General features: G+C 39.0%; 1 protein-coding gene across 1 annotated transcript in view; it reads left to right on the top strand.

Annotated features, from left to right (window-relative positions):
* Positions 1-243: 243 nt before the first annotated feature.
* The window catches only part of Agxt2 (alanine--glyoxylate aminotransferase 2), a 35,671-nt gene continuing 15,073 nt past the window's right edge, over positions 244-20,841 (top strand). Inside the window, exons 1-8 of the mRNA XM_076856189.1 lie at positions 244-331; positions 6,942-7,027; positions 8,027-8,211; positions 10,949-11,072; positions 12,300-12,394; positions 13,561-13,654; positions 14,292-14,385; positions 20,562-20,662. Of these exons, the coding sequence (XP_076712304.1) occupies positions 244-331; positions 6,942-7,027; positions 8,027-8,211; positions 10,949-11,072; positions 12,300-12,394; positions 13,561-13,654; positions 14,292-14,385; positions 20,562-20,662 (867 nt within the window). The remainder of the gene's footprint in view (positions 332-6,941; positions 7,028-8,026; positions 8,212-10,948; positions 11,073-12,299; positions 12,395-13,560; positions 13,655-14,291; positions 14,386-20,561; positions 20,663-20,841) is intronic.

The following is a 20,841-nucleotide window of genomic DNA, read 5'->3' as shown; positions in this document are numbered from 1 at the left end:
CACTCTCCCCCTCCTCCCTCTACCTCCCCCACCACTTTCCCTATTTCTTCTCTCTTGAGGCACTACTGCAGGCGATGGCAAGCCCTGGAGCTAACCCAAGGCCATCGGCAGTCACCAGCCCAGGACTCCCCTTCTAGAGCCTCCTCCCCTTCCTAATCTCAAAGTCCAGCTGGTCAGTGTGCAGTTGGAGCCCATTCTCCCACTGACCTGCTTCTACAGGCGTTTGCTTCCTGCCTGGGAGAAATGATTTCAGCCTGGAAGCATTTGTGGAGAGCCTTGTGCCTGGAGACCTCCTCTCCCAGGACCTCCAAGTTGTGTCCCTCGCTGAGCCGTGAGTGGAAACCAGGGGGACATGGGTCAGCAGAGGGTCAGCAAGAAGGGAAGGCACAAACTCTGGAGTCTGTTGTCTGGGAATTGGGAAGGTTAGAGCTGGATAGGGTCTTAGAAACTGAGCATGTAACAGTAATTTCCAAACCTGTCTTATGCCATGTCGCCTTTCCATAGACAATATTTTCTAATGCCCCCTCTGTTCTGAAATGAAATCCATGGATAATAAAACCTGACTATACACAATGTCAAAATGAGAATGGCATGCTATCTTAGATGTATTATAAAGAAGTGATCAAGAGAAAGCAATTCAAACTAAAACATTAAATTCAATACATAGATGCCCAGGGATGACCATTTTAAAGACATATCCTCACAAATTTTTACCTTGCCCCTAGGAGGTGCCCTTACCCCACACCCACCCTATTACTGACAAGGAGACTCAGAAATGCAGTAAATTTGCCCAGAGTCACCCAGGTACACCAAGACCAGATCCCAGGCTCTCCCCTTCTGCTCAGACTCTCTTCTTTCTGTAGCTGAAACAGTAAATGTGAGAAGATCTGGGGCAGCCAGACATTGGTGGAACTCTGTCCTACGTGCTGGTGACTTTCACATGGATCTTGATTCCCTAGAACCCCACTACATCCTAACCACTTGCTTCCTGCAAACACAAGCTTAAGCAGCTTTCTGTATGTTTCTGTGCCAGAGTAGCATCTTGGGCCCCACAGGCCCCAAATAGTCAAAGGGGACCATTTTCCATTCTCCATCATGGTCAATTTTGTCTTCATTTTTCCCTCGTCTTTCCTATTTCTCTTTCCTTGCTTCCTCTCCTTTTTCACACCCCCACCCCACAATTGCAATTTTGTGAATACCTGCCTGATACTTTCAACATATTAATTTTTTTCACCTTCACAAAATCTGGTTCGTAAATACCATAACTCCATTCCATAGATGAGGAGACAGAAGAACAAAAAATAAGAAGAATTGTGGTCAAAAGCAAAAGCGAGGAAGTGACAATTTGAGATTAAAAACCAGATTTGTCTGACTCCAAATGAAAGTGATTCCACCATGCCCAATTTTACCCACCCTCTTCCTCTCGAGTTAGAATTCTCTTTTCCCTAATTCATAAGGTTTTTCCAGGACATCATTTAACCCCATTTTCTCAGAAGGAGTTGTTAGAATTATACCAGAGTTTTATGCTCAGTAAGGGGAAAATTATGCTGAAAGTACCAGTAATTCACAAAGTGAGCGATAATGCTCTCTTCAATTGGCCCTTTCCCCTTTTCTACCCCAGCCTCTGAGCTGGGCTAATGGTAGCAGCCAGTGACTTAGAAATGGCAAGTGAGGCTTGGTAACTAGAGAGGGTTTTTATTTTGGTTTTGTGTTTTGTTGTTGTTCTGTTTTTTTAATCTGTAATTTTATTTTTTATTGATACAACAGTCATACATATTCACACATATAATTCCACACATATATACATTCTAGAGTGATCCGATCAAAACAATTGTCATTTCCAGCTCCTTGTCATCTCTTTCTGTTTGGAGCCTGTGAACTCCTCTGTCCTAGCTCTTCATGACATTTAGGCTGTGGTAGACTATGTTCATCCCACTGTGCTGTAGGACACCAGAATTCATTCCTCCTGTCTGTTTTTTGATACCCTTTCCCCAATCTCCCTTCCTTCTCCTTCCCACCTTCCCAGCCTCTAGTAATCAATGTTCTACTCTCTTCTTCTTTGATATCAGTATTTTTAGCTTGCAGTTTGGGGAAATAATGTGCAGTATTTGTCTGTATCTAACTTATTTCATTATTTCACTTAATACAATGTCCTTTAATCCCAATCATTATGCAGAAAATGACAGAATTTCATTCTTTTTATAGTTAAATGATATTCATTTGTATATACACCACCTTCTTTTAATCTATTCATCTGCCAGTGGTCATTTCAGTTGATTCTATAGCTTGGCTAGTGTGAAGAGTACCTCAATAAACATGGGTATTCAAGTATCTCTTTAACATGCTGATAACATTTCCTTTGTGTTTGTACCCACAAGTATGACAACTAAATCATATAGTAGTTCTATTTTTAGTTTTATGAGAAACCTCCATACTGTTCTCCATAATGGCTATACTCGTTCACATTCCCACCAACAGTGGATAAGAGTTCCCTTTTCTTTACATCCTCTCCAGTATTTACTTTCTTTTTTTTTTTTTTTTTTTTTTTTTTTTTTTTTTTTTGCTGTTTTAAAAACTAGTCATTCTAACTGGGGTGAGATGACATCTCATGGTGGTTTGATTTGCAACTCTCCCATGAGTAGTGGTGTTACGCATTTTTCATGCACTTTTTGGTGCCTAGAGATCTGATCAACTCATTGGGAACTGCTAGATGCAGTTTACCATGCATACTACAAAGAAATAATCTTGTAAACTTGTGCCACATAGACATGAATGCCACATTCTTCACATAGTCCTTCCAAAAGTTTTGGGGCCTTTGTGTCTACTTGCTTGTGTACTGTACCTATATTTCTGCTTGTGTTTGTTCATCCAAATGCATACTCATAAAACACACACTTGGACTTGCACAAAACACTAGCACTTGCAATAAATGTATACTTCTTGAGCACCTACCATGTGCAAAATGTACATTCAAATTACTTGAGCATCTATTATGCACATTGTTGCAGACATGGCCATAATGAGTAAGACAAAATCCATTTTCTTGTGTATTGCACAGGTGAGACAGGAATACCAAGATAAACAAGTATATATATTTTTTATATTTTAATCCAATATAAAGATACATACTATGAATAAAAACAAGTCAAGAGAATAGAAAAATAGAATGAGGTATTGAAGCAGATAAGACCTCCATGTGTTAAGTATTGTCAGATATGCAGAAATAAATAAGCCATAATTCTGTAATAGCCACATATCTACTATATGATATTGATATACACAAAATATTCAGCCTTGCCTATCTTGATAGGCACAACCACTTTGTGCTAAAAATGTTTACAAAGTTATAAAAGCAATTTGCCTTCAGTATAGAGAATGAAAAAAATTCTTAGTGTGCTGTTTAAAATTGCTAAGGCTGCAAAATTTATATAGTTTCTAGGTAGGTGGGGAATGTGCTCCAATGTGCTGTTTTCCTAACATAGGTCCTCTCTCTCACAAATGAGGGGTGCACAGAGAGTGCATGCATGGTAAATAATGTCCATTTCCATAAGAAAAAAAAAATTAGCCCCAAAGGGAGGCTTCCTGCTTGTACCTCTCACTGATCTCATTAAAAGGCCCACTTCCCAAAGTGGGTAAAGGAAGACCCACCAGTCCAGAATCAGGCAGCTCTCTCTTGCTTGTGAACAACTATAACTTCAGCAAAAGGGCATGTGTCAGGAATAAAAGAAGGAGCAGAAAGAGGAAGAAGGGGCAGAAATCACCCATAGGAGGTTGAGGGGGTAGACAGGATTGGGCATGAAGAGGGGTCAAGGAGGGCCAGGCAGGAGTAGCCATAATATCTGGAAGAAATAGCTTGATAAGCATTTCACTGGTGGAAGGCAGTTACCTGATGTTTTGCTCTGAGTACATAAAATGGGGCAGAGAAATAAGCATGTTACAGAGTTTGTCAGGGACTGGATGTTACAGAGCAGCAACAGAGAGTATCCCCTGCAACTGAGAGACAGTTTATGAAGGTGAAAGGATCTGGAAGCTCCAGTGCAGGAGAAGGATGTGAGAAAAAATAATTCTCCTCTAACCAGTCACTGTACCTCTCAGCTCTGGACCCCAGCAGTTTCAATAAGCCTCCATGGAAGGTAGGTAGCTCAGATTCTCAACAGTGAGAGGGTCCCCAAAACAGGCAACGCCTCACATTTAATGTCATTGTCTCAGCTCCAAGACGGGTAGATGGTAAAAAATATGCCTTTCCTAACTCATTGGCTATCCTAAGTATCAAATAAGAGACCATATGAGACAAGTGCATTGTAGTTACCTAAGATGCTGGCAGAAATCAGATATAATTATCATTTTAATAAAGCACGTTGCATGCCTTGTGTGTTTTACAAGCATTTTGTAAACTTATTTTTTTAATGAGGGTGAGGAAGCCCTTGGTAAATACTCTGTCTCAGTTGAAAACTGATTGTAGATGTTATCTTTACCATTACAAAGAGAATTTCCCTGAAAATTTCCAAAGACCCACAAAAAAAATTGATTTCTCTCATTTATCTTGCCCAGCAGTTTTACCATTTTGATGTGATTTCAGGAAAAGAAAGCAAAATTAAAGCAATATGGTCTGCTGTGAATTCTCTGTGAGAATTAAGCAACTGAGAAATTAAACCTAATTGACCTTTGTTATACTAGAGAGATATTATTCCCTGAATTGAATGTCTTGAGCTATATGTATGAGCTGAAGTAGAAATTGTTGAATTGGATGAAAATCAGCAGTTGTCATTTGTGTTTATTCTAAGAAGGCAATATCAGATCAGTTAAAACAATAAAAAGAGACATAAAAAATACCTACTTAGAAATAGATCTGGAATTCAACTGCATTAACCAAATCTCAATTATCCCTTCCCCCACCCAACCCCTTCCACACCCATACCAACTTGAACATAGGCACATGCACAATTTCCAAGAATATGAGAAAAAGCTTTTTTAACCCTCAGTTCTTATCCTGGAAACACAGGCTATTTTGAATAAAGACTGCATATACTTATCTAGATATTTAGATTTTAAAATTTTTTTGGAAAATAATAAAAACTAAAGCATTTTCATTTTTAAGCCATTAATTATCATTATCATTACAATGATTTTTGAGTTTTTATTTATTAAGTGGATGGTATGACAGGAAAGAGATTTTCGGGTATTTTATAGATTTATTTTACTTATTGACTATTTTTTTTCCTTGATTGTTTGTTTTCTGCTCTCTTCCTTCATCCTTTCTTTCATTCTTTCTTCCTTTCTATCTTTCCTCCATTTCTTCAGGCACAGTTTTATGTATTTTATTTATAACCTTCATAGCATCATCGTATGCTTATCTCCTTGGTACATGAATGAATGAATGAATGAATGAACATTTAAAATTCTTGCTTTCTTTATCAAGTCTTTCTCTCCAACTCTCTTCCTCCACCAGCCTACACTCATAAATCCTATAACCTTGGAGTCAAGAGAACATATAACTTCTTCAATGGGCAACTCCAATTTTACAGATAGGAAAATGAGATAAAGTAAAGGGATTTTGAATTCTTAGAAAGACTCAAAAAGGTTTTTTTTCCATCTCAGAAGAGTAACTAATGCAGAGAGGTACAATAAAATGCTTTTCAAAAGGTGAAATTCTCAGAAATCCTAAGCTATTCTTTTGTCATTTCTATGCACAGATAACTAAAAGCCACTTGCTTTAAAGTAAGAGCAAATTAATGACATTAGTGATTATTTAGAACTGAAAAATGAGTGGGATCTCTTTGAAAGAAAATACATTCAGAAGTGCTCCTTTCCAGCTTCATTGAAAAACACAATTGTTCACTTCATTGAAAAACACAATTGTTTTTAAATCCAAATGTGTTTCTCAGGACTGTGACTTCACAGTTGGTCACGCAAAACACGGGCCTGTCATCCAGGCACACAGACCTTCACACTGCTTAAGAACCATGGCTTCCTCAACAATTTCCACCTGCAAAATTATCTTGATATTGACCTTGGATCTTCACAATTAGGAGCATTCTTCTCCAAGAGCACTTACAAGCTCTCCAGACACCTCTTCCTGCTGTGATTGTCTCTGATTCCATTATCCCATCCCACTGCTACAGAGAAGTCAGAGTCTGCACTGGCAGGAAAGTACAAATGTCAACCAGTGAAAGGTGGCCAACCAGTGGCAAGGAACAGCAAGCAGTAGGCTGGGAGCCAGAACTTGCAGTTCCATTCTCATTCTTCAACGAACTAGCGTGGTGACCTTAAGGAAATTAATTTACCACCTTAGGCTCATCTATAAAAATTCTAAGCTTCCTCCTTGTTGCACACATTTAATGTTCAACTTTTCTCCCTTTGTCACAGCAGTTTGTCAGCCTTTTGCTTGGGAGGTTTTGTCTTCCAGATCTATCTGCAGGTATTTGTTAACACTGCAGTGCCTAACACCTATTGCCCTATAAGAAGAGCCAACAGCCATTAATTTCACACTTATCAGGAGCCACTGTGCTCTGGAACTCTGGCAGTAGGCTTTTCAGAGCCTGGAAACTCCTTTATTGACAAAGTGGACCGACTCTGGTGGCACACAGCATTAGCCAACTAAAAAGAGGACCATAGTCCACGTGGGTGGGAGCCACTAGGGGGAGTTTGACTTGGGCTTCCCAAGACTGTGAGGGTTGCAGTGGGAGAAACCGTGACTTCCCCCAGTACCCTTGCGGCCTTTCTGAACTAGACATGAGAGGAAATATCTACCCATGCCCCAGAAGATTTATTATTGAGATATCTGAGTTTTTAAATCCAAATTAAAGCCTGATTCAAATGATTTTTTTTAAACTAGGAAACAAAATTGCCTAAGGACCTTGATTCAGGTAGCTATAGGTGATTGTCACAAACAGACCTATGTCATGTTTAGTTGAGGACCTAACTCACTTCACTTTCAGCAGATGCTTCCTGGATATCTGGAACCAAGCTTGGTCTTCATTCAAAACCCAAAATGCCACCATGCGACTTCCTGCCTGAAAAATACCAGGTAAGACTCAGCGCTTTGGGAAAATCCAAAGAGGTGGTTCCCCTTGGAAGATCTCAGTTGTTTCTTCAAGAAGGACACACACACAAATGGCCCTGTCTGCCACTCAGCAGCCCCACCCCAGATAGTCTATCCTTTTATTCACTGGGAGCATCCAAACCTTCGTACATCATTTATTACTAGTGTATGAACTGATGTGCATGCACTAGTGTCAAAGAGTACAAGAAAGAGATCATATGTGACAATATACATATTGCATGGACACACATATCCACAAACATCACGACATGCATTTGCTTTAAAAACTTGTTTCTTTTCTAACTCATAAAGCAATGACCTTCTTTAATCCTCCACCAAAAATTATACAGCTATCTTGTCAGACTAACAACTAGTGGGTTCTCTCTCTCTCTCTCTCTCTCTCTCTCTCTCTCACACACACACACACACACACACACACACAGAGAGAACAATCCCTTTAGTCTACATAATAATTATAGATCAGAAATTATGGAATCAACAGTCAGGGTGAATCTACAAAGAGGAGAAACAAGGGAGAAAAGTTTTATAATTAAAACACTAACACTAACAGTACTCCATTTAGTTTTTGTTGTTGTTGTTAAAAAAAAAAAAAGGACTAATGCAACAGAAATGACATTGATTTACTTCCAAAGCGCCCCCCTTTTCAATAGTTAAAATCAACTCAAAACTCAAAGCTTTCCCATTGAGAGGTAGAAATTTTAGTCCTTTTCTCCTGTTTTGCTCTACTAAGGGATCAAAAGACCACAGAGAATCATTTCTGCTACTTAAGAGGACTCGTTTCTTGCAAGAAAGGAAATAGGTAAATACAGCCAGGTGTGAGCCTCTGTAGGGCAGCTGGTCTGTGTTTGGTTCCCTAGAGAACCGCAAGAGAGAAGAGGCATCAGCATATGGACCTGTTGTTGCTCTTGTAAGAACTGTGGGCGGGGGGAGGAAAAGAGGGATTTTAATCTCCTCTCCCTACAGTCTCTTGCCTACAACCATATCCTGGAGATCCACAAGAAGCATCTTTCTCCTGTGGCAACAGCATTTTTCCAGAAGCCCTTGCTCCTGCACCAGGGACACATGGAATGGCTATTTGATTCTGAAGGCAACAGATACCTGGATTTCTTTTCTGGGATTGTCACTGTCAGTGTTGGTCACTGCCACCCGTAAGTATCCTTAAAATCCTGGGGTTTTAACTCCAGAAGAATATATGAAAAACAATCATGTTAGTGACTTAGAACTCTTGATTTGCTCACTCTGGTTACAAAATATATATATATATATATATATATATATATATATATATATATATATATATATATCACGTAGATTGTGGCTGAAATACTCCCACACTTTCCTGAGTTAAAAAAAAAAATCTTGATGCTGCACATTTCTTGACAATACAAGTTTTTGTCATTCTTACTACACATGCAGCATGGCCGTACCATATGATTAGTACATTTCTGTGTGTGTTTCTCATTAGTCACAGTTTTCTGTTTCTCATTAGTCACAGTTTTCAAAGAGAGGAGTGCATTGAGGGAAGGGCAGAAAGAAAGAGAAGGGCAGGTGGCTCTCAGAGCAACAGGGAGACAGGTGTGTGGGATGAGGGATGATGAGAGGCGAAAAATAATTTCTATCCTGAGGATCTTCATGGACACTGAGAGACAGATAAGGGAAAAAAGGATAATAAGAGACAGATGCAATCCTTGCTGCATATATGGAGCAGTTACCCTTGAGCTTGTCTGAAGTCTTGATCATCAACTCACCCACACACAAGCCCTTGGCAGGTTCCTGTGTAGCCATCTCATTTTCAGGTCTGTTCTCCCTTGCCCTTAACAATCTGGCCAATAAAACTAGTATGAAGTGAAAATGAAAAAGGCAGCAGGCCTAAAATAGATTAAATATGTTGAAGCCCTTCCATCAAATCAGGAGTCCAGGGGTCTCCTCCTCCAGCACCTGTCAGGTGACGAGTGAGTGCTGCCACCAGACCCAGCCCTCATCCTCTCCATTACCTTCTCGCTCCTCTTTTGTGTTCAGGAGGCACCAGTCCCATATGACATCCCAAGGAGCATCCAAAGATTTTTCAGATGCAACTTAAAACAATATGAACATATATGAAAGAAGTAAAGAAAAATGCAGTCGAGAACAATTTTAAATCCTATTTCCGAATCCTTCCAGTAATGTTGACCTTGTCCCTTATGGTCCTAACACTTGCTGGCTTTTATGACCTCTGTATACTTCTGATCTCCATCTGATCCTTCCCTGCTTATTTATTTACCACATTTCCAGTTACCTTACAGAACCTCTACCTCTTCACCCTTTGTCCCTCTCGGAGTTACAATATGTCTGTGAGCCCAGAGCAGACAGCAAGATGTCCCCATATTTTCCATGATCATCTAGGGTACCTGTCATCCCATGGTAACCCACCAGCAGCTCAAATTCAACATTTCCAAGACTAATCCATCATCTACATGAAGCTATTTCTATTCACATATTTATTTGTTTAAGGAGCCCCAATGAATAGCAGCTGTATTTCTCAATTGTTCCTGGGGTTTGCCCAGTATTAAAAGCAAGGATATTGAAGTTATCTTTGACCCTTTCCTGTCTTTCATTCTTTATAGCCAACCCGACCCCATAGACCAATTTTTCTTCCACTGAAATGCCTCTCCTACTGGGCTGGCCCCTCTCACTGGTTCTCACAAAGCCTGTTCTAGAATTTCTTCCTTTCCTGCAGTGGGAGGCCACCATGCCACCTGGCTATCCTCCACACTGCCAGTAATCCCCTTCATGTGGCTCTTAAACATGTTTTTCTAAACAATGTTGCTGCCAAATTTCTCTTCTGAAGAGCTTACTGACACTCCATAGTTTTTGAAAGTGAGATTAATGGAACACCGATCAGAGGAATGGTTCTGTCAAAAAGGATCCCATGAGAAAATAGGCTTAGAAAACACTTCAAACTCTCTCTCCTCTGGAGAAAACCATTGTACATTAGCCTATTAAGGGTATTAACATATCCCATGGAAAAGAAATCCATTTAGTCTGTTATGTCTCAAAATTACTGAGCCACTAAACTGATTTGTGTGTGTGTGTACAATAGATATTAACAGAATCGATGTGAAACAAACTTTAGCAATTGTTGTCCTTTAGATTAAATTGAAAAAACTTGGCCTGCCTTCCAAGAGGAGCTTCACGTGTCTACTAGTTCCTACAGTCCACCAATAGGAACCTTCTGACTCTAAGATTAGCCTGGACTTCAGAGAATGTGTTTTAATCATTAAAAATGTTCATCAAGGGCTAGGATTATGGCTCAATGGCAGAATACTTGCCTAACACATATGAGGCACTGGGTTCAATCCTCAGCACCACATAAAAATTAAATAAGTAAAATAAAGGCATTGTGTCCATCTACAACTAAAAAAGTATTTTTGAAAATGTTCATCAACACTGATCACTGCTCAGACACTGGTGCCGGAATCTCCTTTGAAGGACAAAGTGTCTATCTTGCATATTATGCTTAATAGATCCATAACTCTTTATGACAACAGAATGGGAAGACATCAGTCAGCTCTATTTCCAACCTGTTCAAAGGGAAGTTAATGAGAAAACACAGAAGAAATTCTAAGCCTGAATTCCCTCCTAAACTAGGAATTTATTTCCTAAAATCCGTAACAGACAATCATGGAATGTCCCCTAACACTTATCTCAGGAAGGAGTTCGTTACCTACTGAGGCGACACATCTCCTTATCAGACAGCTCTAGTGGATAAACATTTTTCTTGTGTGTGGATAAAATCTGCCTCTTGAAATCCCCAGAACAGCCATCAGTCTGGGTTCAGTGGCCATTATGTGCTGGAAGGACACACCTGGTGGCAGTGTGGGTAACTCTGCTCTCCTGTGATTCTAGGAAGGTGAATGCGGCTGCACAAAAGCAGCTCAACCGCCTGTGGCACACGAGTTCTGTCTTCTTTCACCCTCCAATGCACACATACGCAGAGCAGCTTTCCGCACTTCTTCCCGAGCCTCTTAAGGTATGGTGCTCCCATCTTAGAGGGCTAGGAGTCTTGAAAGCCCAAAGGATCTGTTCAAGGAAGCCAGAACATGAGCAGGGAATTTGTTCTGTGCATTAATTATCTGTCATGGTGAGCTAATAGCCATATCTGAAAGCAATCAAATAGAAGAGATCTCCAAAGTTATAGTTCCATAGAACTAACCCATATGAATTCCTGGTGAAACAAGCCAATGTTTACTTACACCCCCCTCTGAGCCTCAATCTGTCTTTGAATGCTCTACTTAACCCATCTTTGCAGAAATCATTTCCTAGGAGCCCCAGTCCTCCTAACATTCTCATCTATGTCCTTAAGAACTTTTCATCTCTTTGCTCCTTAGACCTTTAGCAAAGTTTTTCGCAGCTTTCTTTTGCAAGGAGTGGAGTCATTTTATATAAATGCCATTGTTCTGTATTTTGCTAAATGTGATAGTTTTCTGTATTTGAAATGGCTGAATTTTTAGGCTGACTTGAGATGTAAAAAAAATGTTGGCCAAGATTTGCATTTAGTTATTAAATAACTTATACATATGAGGAACCTAGTGTCTATATCTAGATACTCCACTGTATTAATCTAGAATAGACAAAGAAACTTGAGGTGATGGCAATCAAACCAAGATGTTCATGGAGGAGTAGAAGCAGGGTAGTCTGCAAAGTCATGCACCCATACCTCCTCATCTCAAGTCTGGAGGACCCAATTCCCTTTAGTTCTCCCTCTTCTTTTATCCAAGCTGAGCTGCCTTTGATTGTTTGTTTGTTCACTTGTTTTTTCAACATCCACACACGCAGCAGAGTTGATCCGGGACAACCCCTAGAATTGCAGGCTCAGGAATCCTGTTCCATTCCAGCCTTCAAAATCAGAGGAGGTGTGTTAGCTTCAGAAGCTGAAAGACTTCATCCTTCAGTACACCCAGCCACTAACCATTGTGGCCCCTCAGAAAGTCTCGCCAACTTAGTTTACAGATCATCAAAGTCAACAAAAGTTTAGAATGTTCCACAGCTGAGACAACCTTTCAGCCACTTTTGTATTTCTAGCACTTGACAGCTGCTCAGTGAAGTTAAATAATAGGACTGCTAGTTAACCCAACCTGACATGAAGGGAACTCTCCTTAACAATCAGAGGCTACACAGTCTTTAGCAATTTTGAATGAATTGAACAATAGGGAGCTAAATTAAAGCATGAGATCATGTGTCTTCCTTTCCCCTCCAGGTCATTTTCTTGGTGAACAGTGGCTCAGAGGCCAATGACTTGGCCATGCTGATGGCGAGGGCACACTCCAACAACACAGACATCATTTCTTTCAGGTAATCATACCTCAGAATATTTAATTTTAGAAACGTTGACTTACCCCAATACTAAATCTGTCTCTAAATTGTTCCATGGAAACAGGAGAGGAGTTTTTCCAGGGGTGACTTTCCAGTGTTAAATTTGAGGGGAAGACTTGAGGAGTGTGTTAGCATTAAAATAATAGAAAAATAAGATTTATTAAAATAATAGAAAACTAATATTTTTGTTCACAACGTCCTGCCTTAGAACATTTAAACAGACTCAAAAGGTTGACATAACACATGGGAATACTTCACAGTAAAAGTTGATGGAATGAAGAAATAGCCCCATTTTAACCTGTCTGTCCAAATTCAAAGAAGACTTTATATGTTCTTACTACAGCACATGCAATACTACAAATACCATAGAAAAGTCACATGTAGCTATCACAAGCAAAATAAAATGTTTGTTGTCAAAGCAATATGGCACTAAAGAACTGTGATGTTTTACCAAAATAACAGTCAAGATATACATATCCAAATAAATATGATCTATTTGAAGAAGTCATGGTGCTACCAGGGTTTAGCACAAGCTGTGTCTCCTCTTTGAAGTATGTGACCATTCTCGCCAGTAGTCTTAAAACTTTATTTAAGGGTGATTTTGACTTCAGAAATTGTCAAAATATATTAGAATGATTTATACTAAATATGACCAGGTCAGACTCAAAAGGCACAAAACCTGTGTTTTTTATATGCCAAGAAGGATGGTTAGAAATCACTTAGAGGATTCTCCAAAGATAGAAAGCCATCCTTTCATCATGGAAACAAATATTTGTCTTCCCAAGATGACTAACCCTTGTTGAACATAGAATTTCTGGCGTGTTGCTAAAAGCCATGTTTCATTCCTTTAGCATAAAAGAGTGGGGAAGGTCCTAGAGTTAGGGTTCTTGAACAGATGGTCTTCAAAATTCCTTCCACAATTCCAAATCCATGGCACCAGTCAAAAAGATATGTATGTATATACATATGTATATACATATTCCTTCACCTGACATGGGTTTAAAAGAATAGGAGTCATCAGATTCGAATGCTTGTGTTGTTCTTGTTTATCTCTGTTACTCTCATAGATTTTTTTCTTTTGTTCTGTCTAGGCTAGCAACCAAAGAGAAGGGAACTTGATCCCATTCTCCCCTTGTATTTTACAGAGGAGCCTACCATGGATGCAGTCCTTACACCCTTGGTATGACAAATGTAGTGGCTTACAAGACGGAACTCTCCAGTGGGATGGGTTGTCGATCGGTGAGTCCTGAAAATTTTAATTTGTTCCTGTAAGGATTAATGTGGATAATTGATCATAATTTTTTCCTGATCTTCATATTAAACTAATAAAAAGTCAGTCATTAATCAGAGGCTCAGTTTGCCTTAACTGAATTGAAGACAATTTGGGGAAAATTTAAAAAGGGCTTCAGAGTCTGAGTAATAATTAATGACAGAGTTTTTTAAATTTATGTAGCTTGTAAGTACAATCAAGTAAATTCAAAGCCCAGAGAACCTTGAATACACAAAATTTCTGTCATTGTCACTGTTCTAACCCTCTGTTCTCACATGCTGTACCTGTCTTTCCAGCATCATAATCAGATACCTAATTATCCTTATTCTTTGGGATGCCCTTAACCACCAAACCCTTGAGAAAGTTGTTTCTAGACTGACATTGTAATCAGTTTTCCTTGTAGAGTGCCCGCATAAGTGATTTCCAAGAAAAAAAAAAATCTCTTCAAAGCATAATATTAGACTTTCATCCTTAGTAAGGAAGAGTGAGGAAGAAATCTCAATATCAAATTAAGAAGCCCTCTTGCCTTGATTGCTACCACCTGTTCCTCCAAATTGGCTGTCTTGTGTTCATGTTTTACCAAAATCCTTCTTTTGTCATTTACAGACAATGTGCCCAGATGTCTTCCGTGGCCCTTGGGGAGGAAGCCACTGTCGAGATTCTCCAGCACAAACAATTAGGAAATGCAGCTGTGTACCAGGTCCATTTGGGTGGGAAGGAAGGGATGGAGTGGAGGGACAGGAGGGACAAGGAGCTTGGAGAAGGGCAAAACAGTCCCTGAGTGAGCAGTCAAGTTTAGAGAAATGGGAATGGGGAAGGAAAAAGCAAAGGAAACAAAACTAAAAAGTAACCAGTGACACCTTGTTGAATGCACGCTTCTCATGCCTACCACGACCTTACCATCTGGAAAATGTAGGAAAAGCATCTCATGCTATCAGAGCTACACTTTAAAGTAGATTACCACCTGGCACTTAATTAAACTTAATTAAAAATTACCTCTATTAGCAATAACTCTGGTATCAATTTTAAAAGAAAACAAGGCAGCAGGATTATTTACCAACTTTTAATGGAAAAAGGAGGAGGGAAAAGTATACTTTGGGTAATCTCAAAACTCCAGTCAAGTTCTCCAGGGACCCAGAGTGCCAGCCAAAGTGAGAGCATCTGTCAAAACATGAGGCAATTCCTGAAGACTGCAGATGCCTCTTGCAAAAATTTCAAAGGCATCCTCACAAGGAAAACATTGAGTTACTAATCACATTTATATTTGTATTCTTTACTTATGGTTAATCTGAAAAGAGGACACATAGAAGCATCACCTGCTCTTTGCTGGTCAGCAAACCCTGACTCAGATTTATCACTGGTATATTTCCAATACCTGCTTCTAAGTAGTGCTGGAGGAAAAAACTAATTACTCCAGCCAAATGATCTTCAATGGAATGGTATGAGTCACTGGGTTGAGAGGAAGAATGCAAGGTGGAAGTCTTCAAGAAAGAAGTTTCCCAGGCACCTTAGAATTCCTATGGGATAATGGCAAAAGGGAAGAAGAAGGATGAAAGAATGAGCACCAGAACAAGATAAGATGTTGTGATCACAGAGTTTAAAACCTCAAGGAAGTTTAAAGCTACCACCCAAACTCACCATTTTAAAGATGAGGAATCCAAGATCCACAGGTAGGAAGTGGGAAAGCTAGGATTTAAAAGGATAGGCTAGGTCAGCTCTTCTGATCCCAAAGCCAGTGCTCCCAACCCCTATGACCACACTCATTCACATTAATCTGCCAGCAAGGTGAACCTAAGCTGAAAAACATTTCCTGTTCCAACCATAATTGAGGAGATGTATTAAGGAGATGCAATGAATTAAGAGTCGTAGATTCCACTCCCAATACTGCCATGTCCAGTTATGAGCAAAATCTTCATCTTTTGAATCAGTTTTCTCTTTCTTTGCAATACCTTCTCCCTCTGCTCCAAACACAGCACTTAATGAGATTGAGGCATATAAAGTTTTCTATAAAGGAAGGTGATGAATAGCAACTTAAATTTAAATTTTACTTGCTTTAACAAGTAAAGCCAGGCATGTATATAGCATCTGTATGGCACAAAGAAATGAAATCAGTTTGATGCATTGCACAGACCTAGGTCTGTTTGCACAGCCACCTGCAGAGTCCAATAGACAGAGCCTCAAGAGCCAACCACTTCCCTTCTTCTGTACCCTACTTTCCTATCTCTCTCCTTCCCTGCATCCTCCCTCTTTGAGCATTTCTGCTCTACCCTAGACCAGCTTGAAAATGCCAGGCCACCATAGTCATCTCTTTTGTGGTATTTAGAGACTAAATTATAGTGACAGATGTACATTTTTGCTTCTCTGAGCTGTTTTTGGTGTATCTGAAGTCAGTTTTTCTTTTTTAACTCATCTTCAAGGGACAAGACAGATCACATATATTTAAACAGGATTGAAATACAAAACGCCCTCTTCTAGGGCCTTTAGAACCCAAGAAGTTTGGGTCTTTGTTTTCAAACTGGTGTATTCACAGATGCATCCCAACATATAAGTGCTCTGAGTACAGATGGTTCCAGTTCTCAGTTTCTCTTTGTTCACTGGATGCATACAGGAGCCAGCTATGGTAGAGACTTACCCCTGCTATGTTTAAGTCATCAAATCCCAGCTTATAAGGGGCCATTCCATGAAACTAGTGTAGATTTTATGTGGTAGATTTAATTCTCTTACTCTATCTCCCCAGGATTTTTTTTCTCTCCAGAGGTTTATTCCAAAGCCCCAACTTTCAGATGTAACCCGGGACGAAATTCATCTCTCATCACACACTGCCCCCCTCAATGTCCTGAACCTGATATTAATCATTTTATTCTCCTTTTGGAAGGAAACCTTCCTTTTCCTTAAAAATTGCTGTTCTTTCTTGATTTCTGACTCTGCTTAACTCCTTCTGTATCACCAACTAAAATAGACTCTCCCGCAGCTACTCTGCTGTATGCAGCAGAGCAGCCACATCTCCTTGATGTTGTCATGGAGACACCAATGCACCAAGTCTCTCCAGAGGTGGCCTGACCTAGAGCTATAGCAATGAACCAATGAAGCAAGTGTGAAATAAAGAGATGAACACAGTAGATGACCCCTTTCATCACTGAATGTGTGGGTGGATCATGAAATGTCTAGCATAAGTTCAAGCAAAACTTTCCCTTGTATGAGTTTCCCCAAATTTAAGCTTTTGGAGTTGATTTTGCTGACTTCTCTGGGCTTGTTAAATCTCCAAATTATGTATTTTGAACATATGTCTGATCCATCCTTTAGGGTTACCCAAAACACCCAAAGAAAAACCCTGTTTTCCTTTCCTAAAGAAAAAAAAAAAGGAATTTCAGCATGGATTTATTTGTCCCCTTCTTCTCTTATCAAAATGACATAAGTGGGACTGAAAATCTACTTTTTAGATTTGATATCCTTTTCTCCTTCCTCACAGCCCCAACCCCCAACCTCCATTAACCAAAGATATCAGGTAGCTCTCTCATCAACCTTTCCCAAATAGCACACGTACCCTAAAAAGATGTCTGAGGTCAGGTAGTGTTTTTCCCACTTTTTACTGAAGAGCTGAAGAACACAATGTATTCATGGTTTCATTTGATGAGGATTGCTGGCAGTTTGCCTTCCATATCTCTAGCCATCAGGAGACAGGCTGCAAGTGGTCAATGGTAGGTGGTGATGCCCTGTACACACTCAGTCTGCTTTCTTTGTCAAGGGTCTGAGGCTCCCACCCCATCCACATCTCCCTCTGCATTCCTCCTGCTGACCACAGAGATGCTGTGGTGCTGTCTAAGACAAAACTAAAAGTATGGATAAAAATTCTGAATGTTCAGTCACATACAGATGCAATTGAGCGGGGACCTTGGTATTCCAGAGTAGAAGGCTTGCTCTCTCGCCTTACTGGTTCCCTTAGTTGTCCCCACCTTCTGGGATGACATACTGATGGTGGCTTCCAAAGCTTGGGCAACCCTCCTAGACAATCTTCTCCCTCCTCAACTTCTCTCCCACCCACAGGATTTCATGCCTATCTATGTGGTAAAATTTACAGCTAGTGAAGTATCTGTCATGCCCATCAGGAATATGTTGAGCATCTTTAAGCAGAGTGGAAATGTAAATATGATTACTTTTCAGACATTTAGGTTGGGTGGAAAACCACTGCTGGTAGCAATATGATAGCCTGAGTTAGCTCCAGGTAAAAATCAAATGAAAATTCAGGATAAAGTATGAAAACATCCCTCTGTAAAAGCATGATTCAAAAAGTAAGAATTCTCAGAAATCTCTGAAAATCAAATATTACTTGATTAATACAAGTAAAATATTTCATATAATATTCTGAACTCACCTATGACAATCAAAGTTCCTATTTATACAAAAACCTATTTAATTTTATACAACTAAACTCAAGTACATTACTTTTAAACCTATTTAAACATAAGCCAAGAAATAAATATTCCACTAGCCGAAGTACACCTCCAATTAAACTAAAACTAGCAAAACTAGGAACTCAGAGATCACTCTTTTCTACACTTTTGGGGAGGGTGGGAATCACATGAAGACCAAGTTCTTACTTGGAGAAAGGAAAATTCTTTACTCAGGAGAGCTTATTTTCTATTCTATCAAGGTTTTTTTAAAACAATAAAAATGAAAGATAAAATGAGTCTAAAGAATGACAAAAATGTTCCCACTTACCTGTATAATATACTCCATGAGACATTCTTTTTTTTAAATATATATATTTTTAGTTGTTGATAGACCTTTATTTTATTTATTTATATGTGGTGTTGAGAACTGCCCAGTGCCTCACACATGCCAGGCAAGTGTGCTACCACTGAGCCCCAGCACCAGCCCCAGCCCATCCTTGAGAGATTCTTAAGCTAAAGTATTCTTACAATTTACAACTTGTTCTACTAGACCTGTCAAAACAATCTAAAGGGGGTAAAATGTGGTTAAAGGTCATTTTCAAAATCCTAAAGTATTCCACTAGTAACACATTGAACTATTAAGTTAAAATCATATCTTAGATTTTTCTTACCCATACCTCATTTCTAAACTTTGAAAATTTCTTTTAATTTTTCTTAGTTCTTTTTAGTTACACATGATAGTAGAATTCATTTTATCTTTGAAATTTTACAGGTGTCTTAAATTTTTAAAATTGTGGATTTCTAACAAAAAGAAAAAAATCAAAGAAAAAAATTCTCAGAAACCCAAAATGGTTATCAGGGTACTGCAGCCAGCTTTTGCCTAGGGGGCACTACACTTTTGCCTAGGGGACTCTATACTTCAGTGTTCATAGCTCTGTGGAGTACAGGGCAAAGATGACAAAGTCCAGAGCCCAGACAAAGGAAGGGATTGGATAGGGAAGGCTCTCCAGCCACAGAGCTGGAATTCCCAAGAGGTCACATCCTTGTAGTTCAACTAGAAGTAAATGCACCAACAACTCATCACATGCAAAAAGATCTTCAAGGATTCTCATCCTCATGTTTAATGGAAGTAAAGAGGACCTAGTAGGAATCATCACTGAAAATTGAACTACTGGCTGATCATCATGATTGATGATGATGATGATGGTGGTGGTGGTGGTGGTGGTGGTGATGGTAATGAGAATGATACATGACATATACACAGGTTTTTTTTTTATATATATGTCACTATCTCAAGCTGATAATTGAGAGGAATCTTAGGCTGGGAATACCTGTGTGCCCAAGAACTGCAAACGCAAATGTGCTCTGGAGAAACCTAACCCATTCTAGGCCGCAAAGAATTCTCACAAATGAAATCTGGAGGAAAGTAAAATACCTATAGTCAAAAAAAACCTAACATATAAGGAAACAAAACTTCACAATCAAGAAAAAGACCCATGAGGATTTCAACACAACTGTCAGACAGACAATAAGATGAATATGTTTGATGTATTTAGAGAAAATCAAATATACTGTGGGTAGGGAATAAGTAATTATAAGAAATGAAAATGCAAGTTTTGAAAACTAATATATCTTCTAGTAATAAAAAAGAAAAACTGGCATTTAAAACTCAGTGGGTGGGTTTATCCACAGATGAATCCAGCCAAAAAGAGAATTAATGAGTTAAGGACTTAGAGGATACTTGAACAAGGACACTTTATTCCCTAAAAGAAAGACTTTCAAGTGAAATTGCTCAATGTCTCACACCAATCACAATTTCTACCATTTATTTCCCTATTAATTCATTAAAAATTTACTAAGCAATTACAGTATACCAGACACATTTTTGTTTGGACACAGATTCTAAAAATGAATAAGGCACAGTTCCTTCCCTCAGTTAAAGGAAAAAAAGGTGTGTTGACAACAGCACAGGATCCAGTGTTCATGACTACCGCAGATACCAAGTTATCTGGTTCTAGCACATTCCTCCATAGCCTGAATTCCAATTGTTTTACAGACATATTAACTAACTCTGAAGACAGGAACATCTTGTATTTTAAAATTGTACATCATATTAAGTTGTAATAAAAAGTAAATGAGTTATTTTCAAATAAATAGTCCAATTACATTAGAATTAAATGCATTCATTTGAGGGAATGGATAACCTTAGGTAAAATAGCTAGCTATACCAGACTCATTGAGAAATGAGACATTTCTTCCCCAGATAGAAATTATTTAAGTGGTTTGTTCATGTCTCTATGGCTGTCCTAATCAGTATAATTGGTTCACACAGAAACAAATGTCCTCATATCCTAGTTTACCATTTTATGAGGATCTCTAACCAATTTGCTCACCCTGTTTCTGCTTCTTTTCTGTTTCTTCCCATTCTTCTGGATGCCTTCCTCATATCTTCAAATGCTGTGGTTTGTGTGTTTATTTGTTGCAGACTGCTGCCAAGCTAAAGAGCAATATATTGAACAGTTCAAAGACACTCTGAACACTTCTGTGGCCAAGTCAATTGCTGGATTTTTTGCAGAGCCAATTCAGGTGGGTGTAAGAACCATACACATTAGTTGATCAGTGTCCCATTATCAGAGAATTTTAACTCATACATGTTCAACAATTTCAAATTAATTAAATGCCCATTACTATATCCCTTTTCAAATTCAATTCATTGTCTTGGTCCCTTAAAAAAAAAGAAAAGAAAAAAATAATGTTCTAGTTTT

Source organism: Callospermophilus lateralis, chromosome 5 (genome assembly GCF_048772815.1).
Source record: "Callospermophilus lateralis isolate mCalLat2 chromosome 5, mCalLat2.hap1, whole genome shotgun sequence".
NCBI classification, from domain to species: Eukaryota; Metazoa; Chordata; class Mammalia; order Rodentia; family Sciuridae; genus Callospermophilus; species Callospermophilus lateralis.
The sequence above is the reverse complement of the archived record's forward strand: the minus strand, read 5'-3'. Positions and strand labels throughout refer to the sequence as shown.